Here is a 10,893-nt window from a genome sequence, read left to right as displayed (position 1 = left end):
GAATATGAGACACCAGCACAGCACAAGGGCTGTAAAAACCACATTTGGATAAGTAGTTAAATTGAACTCCAGATATTTGGAGTAATTGAAACTAATTATGGGATCATTTATTTTACTGCTTTGTAGTGTCCTAGGATCACCAAAAGACTCCTTCCACACCCCCCTCACTCATGTAAGTGATACAAATAATCCTGAAATAACCCAATCAGTCAAGTAAGCAAGGAGAAAGTTTGGTCCAAGATCAATGGTTTTTATTATTGCAAACTCAGACAAATATATTTCTGAAGAACACTAACACAATTATTTTCAAAAGCCTATTAAAAATACCTGCCCACATGAAAGGTTATGATAAAATTCATGCCATTCAGATCTCAGTAGCATAGCAGCAAATTAAAGACATTTTCAGCTGTATAAATCACTACACTATAGTGGACAGTAAACAGTATTTCCTGGGTTTAGGGCAAACAACAATCCAGTGGCAGTGAATTTACCACAGAACACGGGTACAGCAAGTACAGCTACACCAATCTCTGCAACCCCAAACACCTTCAGCCTCTCCTGAGGCTGTTCAACTTCTCTGCTATACTCTGCAGCTCCAAATCCATAGCGGCCAGGTTTTGCAGTTCTTTTTCCTGTGAAAACATAAAGAGCATTTTACTCATCAAATAACGTTGGCAAATATTTTGTTCCATGAAAACGACAGAAAAGGCCATTTCTAAGGCAGATGATCTGCTACTTAATGGTCCCTGAGCAGACTGCTGGGGTAAGAGGTGTTAACAGCATATACTTTGTGCAATTTCCTGCCTTTATCTGAATTAGGCATGGGGAAAGTATCAAAATACTCATTCTGAGAGCTGGCTCTAATTACAGCCTAATCATTCTAGATTTAAAGCACCGTTATCTAGGGGGGGATGTCCTGCTCTCTCACAGCTGCAGTCCCTTCTGCTCAGGTGAAGGTCCTTTAGGAAGCCACAGCCTGACAATCGCAGTGGTTCGGGCTTTTGACACGTAGCAAGCACAGTGTGCAGCGAGAGGAACATCTCCACAATAACAGAGAGTAGGAGAAGCTTTATGCTGCCAATTCTTGTTTATTATGACTTGCTAACACCATCCAACGTCTGTATAAATCAGTATTAAGCCTCCACTGCTCCCAGTGACTGGGAAGCCTATAGACAGCTGATTTCACTCTAAACATCCAAGTTACTTGCCAACTATGTGCTTTAAATAACCCGACAGACCAAGTGGTGTTTGTGAGTGACCTCTCTGCTCCTGCTGCCACTGGCATCTTTGTTTTATTAGTCTGTAACACCTGACAGGGAGAGGTAGGGTCCAGGGGGGAAGAAAATCTCCTTTCCCTTCCTGTCTTGCAGCAGACAGAAGCTAATGTCTTTATTTTATAAACTGTGCCCTGGGGTAGTTCACCCAATTCACAGTTTCACCGTTCAAAGACAGCAGATTTTTAGGTCACTGAACATCTGACTCTCAACGTGACTTAATCTTGTTTGTGTTTTTCCATGCACAGTTTACCAGCTGCCTTGGGAATGGATTTGGAAATGTGCATTTGAAGCTTTTCCAGCTTTTCAGAGAAACACCTGTACACATACCTCCTCTTCCGTCAGAGGCCTCTGGCTTAGATTTCTTCTGTCGTTCCCAGTTACGTGACGTTTTTTCAGGTCTTCTCCAGAACTGTACAACTCTGGGAATTCAGCTGATTTCTTCCTGTAATTCAGAAGCTGTGCAAGTTGATCCATCTTGCTGTATTGTCTTTCCACATCATTTCTGTTAATTTTGCTGGGATTCCTCTTCTCAGCGCGTTTGTGCTTCAGAGCACTCAGGATTTGCTTTTCCTCCCACCACTCATCATCATCATAGTCAGGGAAAAGACTCTTCTCATTCAGAGCAGGCTTGTTATCCTCTTTGCCCTCCAAAAGCTGCTCTCCTGTGCTGTCCCTCTTCTCAAAGTGCCGGCTTTTCCACCACAGCAGTGGGTAGAAAGGGCTGTAGGATGCTGGGGTTCTCTTCTCATTCTCTGCAGGGAGACGGCCTCTGTACTCCTCCCTCTTGGCATATCTTTCCTCCTCTTCATTTTCCACCTGATCACTGCTGTGATGCTTCTTTTCTACCTCCTCCTCCTCCTCACTGTAGCTGGGGTAGCGCTGCTGCTCCCCCCCATCCTCGGTGCTGTGGTACCTCCTGGCCTGCCCTCGGTGCTCCCAGGCAGATGCTTTCTGTGACCCTTCCTCTTCATTATTCCAGAGGTATCTTCCTCCAGCATGATGCTGCTTCTCCTTGCTGCCACCACTGAGGTAACTGTGGTTACTGCCCGGCTCTTCCTCATTTTCATCTGCAAGATACGTCCTTCCCTCGGAACGGTGCCTCCTGGCCTCACGTGATCCATCGTGACGTCTCCTCTCCTTGTGCCATTTCTCATTACTTTCTGCACTGTGGTGATACCTCTTGTTTTCTTCTTCACTGCTCTCTTCACTGCTCTCTTCACTGCTCTCTTCCCTCTGCTGCCACCTGTCTCTGTACTTCTCAATTCCCTGGATTGAAAGCCTCTTCTCCTTCGCCTCCTCAGACCCACGCCCCCCATGATAACCACTCTTCTCCTCACGCTGCTCTTCACGCTGTTTCTGATGGTTCCAGAGATGGGTGTCCTCTGTGTCTGATTCCTCAGTTACTTCCCCTTTCCCACCACCATGACCCCTCTTGTCTTCATAGGAGCCACCCACTCTGTGCTTCCCATGGTATCGTTTGGGTTTGTAGAGTTGCTTTTCCTCTTCTGTTTCTTCACTCTCATCAGATTCTTCACGCTCTTGCTGATGGGAGAAATCACGTTCCTTAGACTCATGGTGGTACTTTTCACTTCTTTCTTCCTCTCCCTCTTCACCTTCATGAATTTGTTTGTAAGGGCTCTGCGTTCCCTCCTCCAAGTGCCAGCGGCCCAAGGGGTGCTGATCATTCCCATCACGGAAATCTGTGCTCGTGCCTCCAGAGTGAGACTTCTTGTTGAGAACAGCATGTTCCACACCTTCATCACAACACCTGCTCTCTTTGCTTCCTTCTTCACTGTGGTAATTCTTCTCCTCCTCTCTTCCAGTTTCCTGATAGTGGGTTTTTTCTCCTGTGTAAAGACTCTCATCCTGAGCAGGCATGTGGTGTCCAGCCTCCTCTTCCGTGCTTTTACCTTCCTCATGAGCAAGTTTCTCCTCATCACTTTCTTTCATGTAGTTTTTATATTCCTCTTCTGCCTGACTTTGTTCTTGCTCCATGCTCCCAGTATGATGTTTTTCAGTCTCTACTGTGTCTTTGGAATGCCTCACTTCAAGTTGTTTGCTTTCACTTCTCTCTCTGTCATTTCTACCACCTGTAACACCAAGAGCAGCACAATGGAGTAATCCAACTCTCCAATGAAGTGTTATTTCAGTGCAAATAGACAACTGGCTTCACAAAGTAGCAAGAAGATTTGGACAGAATTGATTTTCTTAATTCTGCTTTTAAAATTAGTAATTTGCTAATATTTTGTACGCTTACCTAGAAGAGGATGAACTAACTTTCATTTAATTAAGCATCTTAGAAGCTCCCCTGGAATTTCCAGAATAATTTTTCCTCTTTGGCTTTTTTCTTTGTTTGCCATCATGTTTTTAAGTATTGAAATAAATTAGCTTTCATTTCCACTAAAAATCAGTTGAATCTAGAGTTGTGTTCAGTTGTTTGAGTGTCAGGCCCTACCCATCACATATGATTATTCACAAAAAAGACAACCACCTGTTTCAAGCTACTTGAAAATATTAGGGGGTTTTAGCAAATTTTAAAGTGTTTAAGTTGACTGAAAAAAAATTAAAGAAATCTGTTGCTTTGCAATAGTTATGTTTAATCAAATCACATTCCTTCCACTATTTCTGAAATGTTAAATGAAAGTCTGACTTTGACTGTATGTGTAACAACATACTTCTATGAAGATATTTCTGCTTCACTTGAGTCTTAGTAACATCAGAAATAGATCACAAATTCTCAAAGTTTTCAGACAATATCTGCATAGATTTAGAAATAGCTCACTATTTATGAGAACTTTCTCATCATCTGCTACTCTTGGATCTGCCTAAGGGCAAAAATATGGTGCTTACCCTCTCTTTCCAATACCTGTTTTTTTATTTTCCAAAACATGACAAATATACAGGGCGGGGGATTTTTTCCTGAAATTACAATGTCACAAACTAAGCTTGATGGCATTCAGCATTTCCTAGGAATCTGGGGCTGAGTTAGATAAAAATACATGTTTTACCAAAGTGTAAACCCTACCTTCTTTCCTGTTTAAACAAGGAGGAGACAGTGTTCATGGACTCAGTTGCCTTGTTGATTTAAATGCTGATTTGATGTGAAGACAGTTCCTATCCTCTGGAATACATTCAGCACGTGGTCCAAACATGGTCACATTTTTGACTTTTCAGGCTACCTAAAGAGTCCGTCAAATTCTCTCAGACTCTCCGAGTGGTTTAAGTAGAGAGCCACAAGTGTTAGCCAAGAATCCCTGACAATTACCAGGTCAGGCTGTTTGGTCTTTGAGTGAGACAGACTAAATAGAAGGAAATCAGAATTTTGATACCAAAATTTGGAGGTTGAAATAACAGTTCACCAGCTCCGATGCAAGACAGAAACCATCTAAAGTCCTCTGACAAGTTCAGGTAATGTTGTACTTACTCTTCTTCAGGATTTCCTTGCATTCAGGATTAATTGGTGGTGCATTTGTCTTAGACAGAGCATTGGACAGAACTTCCACTATGCACTGGGTTACCTAGAAGAGACAAAATAGGGGAAGAAATTCTCATGGCAAAAATGGAAATCTTACTACTGATCCAGTTGGTAGAGAAGCTAGTTTAGGATTAGTTCAGGCTACTGTTAATGAGTTTTGAGTAATCCCCAGCTCTAACACAAATTCTTGTGCCTTTGGCCATCAACTGCTTTGCTCCTCACAGTATCAGTAAGAAGAGAATAGTCACAAGCTCTTTTTATCTCCCCTTTTGTTTGCACACCTAAAGGCTCCTTTTGTACCTTTTTACATATTAAATACCCTACTCAGTACAAAGGAGAGTCAAACAACATGAGGTAACAGCACCCTACAAAAAACCCCAAACACAACACACATGCAAAGGACGGAGAATCATCCTGTAGGATCTGTCCAAATGAGGATGCTGCAAAGGTGCAAAGGTAGTTTGGGTTGCCAATAAAGCAAACCCACCTCGGTGTCCTCTGTGAGTGACATGCTCCACATCTTTTCATGTGTGTGTGCTGTAAGCCCTGCCTGGCTTTTAGCGCTTAACATTCAACTGAATAGTCCTCTGGAAGCAGAGGAAGTTGATTTAGGAAAGTCACACAACCTCCTCTAATTTTAAGTGCTACCAACGTAGCTCCTCCGTATAAAATGATTTTCAAGTGTTGAAGTTGTTGGTTGTGAGCAAACACTGGGGGTACAAGAGCTTCATGTCAACAATCTGGGTGGCTGACTGGGAAGAGACAATAAAACGTTTATGGAGTTTATGTTTTAATTATTTTTAGCTATTATCACGTGTTTACTAATCTAAATGATCACATTAACAACCAGAGCAGAGGGTCTGAGGTGACGGCATTTATTTAATTACACAAGTTAAGAATCTCTTTCTAAAGCAGGAGACGGGAGGACTATATTAGAAAGTCTGTTGTATAGTTGGTAACTGTAGATATTTCATCTTTCCTCAAAGCTGCCATCTCACTTTATCCAGTACAGTATCATGTACTGTCAAACATTTCAGTTCATTTTTCAGGAAGCTGTACAATGCACAGTTCCAGAAGCACCACACTGACACGAGCACAGCTTCTCTTTCCATCAAGTGCATTGAAGTGCACACAGGTATCTTCTGACAGCTAAAGGGACTCTCAGTTCCACATCAGCAACGATCTGTTAAGAGTTTACCCTCAGGAAAAAAAGCATTACCCCGAGAGTTTAGAGACAGAACATGGAGAATACATCACTGATAATTTTCTGAAGTTTGCTCTGACACACAGCCACTCACCATTTCTTCAGTACGGTCTTTTTCTACTGGAACTGCGCTGACACCTGGAAGAAAAACAAATTATTACAGACTCATTAATACTGGCAACAAGCACCAGTGACAGGAGTTGTCAGTCAAATCGGTCTGATGAGATGGCTTGAGTTTTGGGTTGGCTGGTCAGCAAACAAGGTACATTCCACATTAAATCTTTCCTTTTTCGGATGGAAAAGCAATGTAAGATCGCAGCACAGCATGAGAGAAGAGGCATGTTAACATTTCTAGCACTAAAAGAATATACACCACCAAAAAAATCCCACCCCAAAAAAACACCACCACCAAAAAACCAACCAACCAACCAATCAAAAAAAACGAAAAAAAAGGGAAACAAAAAACCACATAAAACACAAAACAAACAAAAACCGAAATGAAACAAAAAAACCAAAACCAAACCAAACAACAACAACAACAAAAAAAACCAAATAAAAAACCCAAACAAACAAAAACAAAGAAACAAAAAATCCCACAAAACCCCACCCCAAACAGGAAACAAGCAAGGCCTGTTTGCACCCCAAGAACCTTTTGGTTTCTGCAAGGGGCTCTAAGTGCAACCCCCTTCCAAGAGGAGACTATTCTTCAAGATTTTAAAGCAGCTTGGATAGGAAGCTGCAGGGAAGGAGAGAGCCAAAAGGCACAGGAAAATTTCCATTCACTGAGTGGTCCATTATCACTTCAACAAATAAGCAAAAAAACCCAAATCCCAGCAGAAAACTACTCTGGAAGGAAGCAGTACAACACATGTCTATTTGTCCTGTGGACAAGTAGGGTAACTAACACCTTCTTGTGCCACTTCAGTTGTACCTGGTCCAAGATATTTGCTTCTGTAAAGAAGCTACTGCAAACAAAACCTCCATTCTGGTTTATTTTACCATCACTGCTGCAGTACATCTCCAGCTGGTTATTGAGCTTGGATGTATAATTAACTGTGTCAATTCTCATCCACCTTGAGATTTCCAGAAGTGAAGTTAGGCACACCCACCAGCAACACAAGAGTATGTAGAAGCAAGCCCTATTCTACCATGGCTTCACAGACTCCCCACACAGTATAGAGTCAGAGTACACAAACACACAGCTTGGGGTGCAGTTCTGAAGTTCTTATACGAGTCAGGATAGTCTTAAATATGACTATTGCTCTCTCTGCCATACTGCTTGGTGGGACAGTGAGAGATCCGTAACACAGGAACACAAAGCACATTTTGTAGACAAAGGAGGTCAGTTCACCGTACAGCATTAGGAGACCTAGCACTGCCCCAAGGAAGCTTCCTGCAAAGCACACAGGAGCATGTAGCCTTGCACTGTTTAAAGCAATAAAACCTTTATTTTCTGTGTTTGCAGAGGAAGCAGACATCCCCTTGAGCACTGACTCAGTGCGTAATAGAAGAACATAACACAATATTAACTCTCTTGATATTTCTACTGCCCTCTATTTCTGCTCCCCCAAACACATATGTAGGAATGTGCTTCTCCAGCCCCCATCTCTTCTCTGCGTACACAACTGAGATCAGAGAAGGGAACCCACACAAGGATAGCACAGAAGGGATTCCCCTAAAATAGCACTCCATCATTTCCCCAGAATGCCAGGTGGTGTGTGGGGGGAGATCGTGCTCAGAGCCAACCCTCTCCCACACCTTTTGTGTTCAGTGCTTTAGGAGCCAGGCTTTAGGCTCCTTTACTGACCCAGTATGCAAATAACTACCACACAGCACAGCACTGACGCTGCTGCAGTCCAACCTGCCTGCAGGACCCATCTGAGCATGGAGAATAAGGATGTACATGCACGTGGGGGCAGGAGACTGGCAGCAAAGTCTCTTCTACTAAAAAATAGTGTTATCCACTAAAAGGACACTCTCTTGATCCCACAGGTGTTGGAGATGCTGCTCTAATGGCATGAGCTGCTCACAGTCACCATTTGGCATGAAAGCAGAGGGGATGACCTGTTTCATTGCGTCTTTTTGGAGAGACCCCTCTGGTCCTCCAGCCCATGAGAAATCACGCCATGCACAAGGGCAAACATCTTGATTTTTGTCCTTTTAGTCACAGCACCTCTCCTGTGAGTTACACCCAGGTGATGTGATAAAGCACAGAACAGACCAACTTCTGAACATCTTTTGCTACTACAGATGCCAACTTCAGGCTACCTCTCCAGCCATCAATGGCACAGGAATATGAAGTCAGGTTGTGTTCACTGCCTTTGCCAGGTCATCCAAAAGCTCACATCTCAGCAAGTGCCAGGTTAACAGTAAAAGCCGACACACACAAAGAGGAAGCATCAGGCTCTCATAACAATGCCAGAAGAAGCAAATGGTATTGGGCATATGTCATATTAACCTGCCTGGAGAAATAAGATGAGCATCCAATCCATCTCACAGCCTGAAATAATACATTGAGGCAGCTGCTCTGCCAGAGCTGAGATAGGAAGCCAGGGAGGAGCCAGCATGCCCCACTTTACACCAGTGCTGGCAGTGCCAGCCCGTGCCAGCTGGCAAGAGCTCCCTTGGGGCCACCTGCTAGGTGAAGATGGCTGGCCAGCGTGTCTGCCTTCCTCTCCACATGTGCTCCCCCTGACACCAACAACAGTCAGGCAGCAGGGCACCCACCCACTGGGTTTGCAGGGACCCAGCAGATGGTACAACTGCAGGGCTTCACAGGAGAAACAAAGTCAGAACACATGCCAACAGGGAAACCTTTCCCCTCTCCATGCAGAGAAAAACAGACCACAGACCTACAAAATAAAGCAAAGCCCTGGGTCTGCTTTACCCTCCTGAACCAAGTCTGCCCAGGCAGTTACAATCAGATTATCTGATTTTTGCCTCAGTGCTGAGAGTTGTTGAATATCATGAAAAATGATGAAAAACGCAGGACAAATCCACACTGCTTTTGCTTGCATCTCCAAGACTGAGACAGATCTTTGGGTGGGTTTATGATGAAATCCCCACATGGCTTTCTTTCATTAATGCTGATGACTCAGTGCAGTGTCATTCCTCACCAAAGCGTCAGCAATGTCTTCCTAGGAAGGATAACTAAACTTTGGCATATAGATTTGCAGGAGTACTAGAAAGTTCTTGAAGTTAATGTTTCACTGATTTGACATATGAAAGCAAGACAGCCACAAAGCATATAAAGAAGTATCTGATCTGTTTGATGGCATAAATAGGAAAAAATATTAGATAATAAATGCCCATAGATGTGTGGGATAAGTCTGGTGAGATCCTCTGTGTTGGGGTCTCTTCCCCCATCTTCCACCCTCCCTTTTTGATTTCAATAAAGGCACGTGAAGGTAGTCAACTTCCTTACAGTCTCTGCACAAGTCCCAGAAGTGTTTCCATGTGGAGACTTCTGATAGACCTAAAGCCAAATTACTCAACCCAGAATGACACTGACTCTTTCAAGCAAAGATGTAGTAGGTACTATAAAGCCAAGCCATCATCTCATTCTATCGTGTTCAAAGTTCATTTCACGGTGGGGTTTCAATATTTAATGCTGCATGCCACAAAAAATATTTTTAAAAATCCTGCTAGTTAAAGCTGCAGCGCCGATACTTTACCATCGGTATCAAGCACTGGCTGGCAAAAAAACTTGCGGTACCCTTGTAATAAAATGACACCGAGAAGTCTTTGTGGAAAGATGCTGTGCTGGGATAAAAATAAAGGAAGAGCAGCCGATCCCTCGCGCAGCTCCATCCCACCGCGCCCTCCCCCGCACCCCGGGGGTGCCGCAGGGCGGGCCGGGCGCGATGCCCCGCACCCGCGGGCGGCGTCACCCCTCCGGGAACCCCTTCAGGAGGGCACCCGTCCATCCCCACCCGGCGCCCGGCGGGGCTGTTCCCTCGCCTCCCGCTCCATCCATCGGGAGGTGCCGCGCCCGCGGTCCCGCTCACCTGCCAGGGCGGCGGCGCCCAGGAGGGCGAGCAGCGCCGGCGGCCCCATCTCGGCTCGGCTGCGCTCGGCTCGGCGCTGCTTAAAAGAGGGACTGGGGGCGGAGGGGACGGGCGGGGGGCCCCGCCGGGAGCTGCGTCACCGCGAGCCCCCGGGGGCGGTGCCGCCGCCGCCCCCACCGCCCTGCGCTCCCCCCGCGGCGCCGCCGCCGCCCCCTCCCCTCCATCCCGGCCCCTCCGCACAGGGCAAGTTCTCCGCACGCTGGCAAAGCCGAGCGCGTTTCCCCTTTCCTTGGCGACTACCGCATCCGTTCTTCCTGCCCTCCGCTTAGGTACTTGCGAGACCCCTTTGCATCCCCCCGCCCCGCCATTCCTCGGAAAAGGGGAAAAGCGGGGCTTCCCTGCCTCTTTCTCCAGCTAAGAGGATGTGCTATCGTCCTTAGGTCTTTCCCACCGTCAGAGGATGCTGAGCCTCTACCTACAGGGAGGAGGTGCGGTAATCCATCCCTCTTAAACAGCTTTCACAAGGAATCACCGCTGCTTTCCACATCCATTTCTGATCAAAGCCTCTTCAGGCGCTGCAGCAGCCTTTTCTTCCTGGAAGGTTTTTGTCCCTTCCCCTCAAATCGTTGCCCCCTTCTCACAGCCTTCCCCTACCCCCGCACAGAGCAAACCCAGAACCAGAGAATGACTACAAAGTGATCCTGGTACTTATGTCATCTGGTGAACGAATGACATGCAGTGTTCCTCAAGAGTTTTACCATGGAAATCACTGCTCTTAGCATCCATCTCTGCAGGCAAATCTCTTATTTACTGTGATGATGCTCTGGGGAGCCAGAGAAAACCTACAGACATCAAATTTTATATAATTTTCTTTAATAGCCCCCACTGTCCCAATTAGTCCTTATGACAGCTATGACGAGCTCTCCACAG

At 45.4% G+C, this 10,893-nt stretch overlaps 1 protein-coding gene across 2 annotated transcripts; it reads right to left on the bottom strand.

Moving 5' to 3' along the window:
* Positions 1 to 229: 229 nt before the first annotated feature.
* CHGB (chromogranin B) lies at positions 230 to 10,564 on the bottom strand. 2 transcript variants are annotated; one of them, XM_017818830.1, is made up of 5 exons: positions 10,443 to 10,564; positions 6,051 to 6,094; positions 4,702 to 4,795; positions 1,605 to 3,367; positions 230 to 632 (listed from the first exon to the last, which is right to left on the bottom strand). In XM_017818830.1, exons 2-5 carry the CDS (start codon positions 6,051 to 6,053, stop codon positions 549 to 551), a joined length of 1,944 nt encoding a protein of 647 aa, XP_017674319.1. In that variant the 5' UTR covers positions 6,054 to 6,094; positions 10,443 to 10,564; the 3' UTR covers positions 230 to 548. The 2 variants fall into 2 exon arrangements, with proteins under 2 accessions (XP_017674319.1, XP_017674318.1); XM_017818829.1 differs by lacking the exon at positions 10,443 to 10,564 and adding an exon at positions 9,964 to 10,055.
* Positions 10,565 to 10,893: the final 329 nt, after the last annotated feature.

This window comes from Lepidothrix coronata, unplaced genomic scaffold (genome assembly GCF_001604755.1).
Source record: "Lepidothrix coronata isolate B3197 unplaced genomic scaffold, Lepidothrix_coronata-1.0 Scaffold71, whole genome shotgun sequence".
Taxonomy (NCBI): domain Eukaryota; kingdom Metazoa; phylum Chordata; class Aves; order Passeriformes; family Pipridae; genus Lepidothrix; species Lepidothrix coronata.
This window is presented reverse-complemented; position numbering and strand designations above follow the sequence as displayed.

What these genes read in the sequence shown, in the direction of transcription:
- CHGB (XM_017818829.1), bottom strand. Translation starts at nt 10,012, where the DNA reads ATGGGGCCGCCGGCGCTGCTCGCCCTCCTGGGCGCCGCCGCCCTGGCA. An exon ending in AAGACCGTACTGAAGAAATG is followed by an intron (nt 4,796 to 6,050) that starts GTGAGTGGCTGT and finishes TGTCTCTTCTAG; the next exon opens with GTAACCCAGTGCATAGTGGA. An exon ending in GGCCTCTGACGGAAGAGGAG is followed by an intron (nt 633 to 1,604) that starts GTATGTGTACAG and finishes ATGTTTTCACAG; the next exon opens with GAAAAAGAACTGCAAAACCT.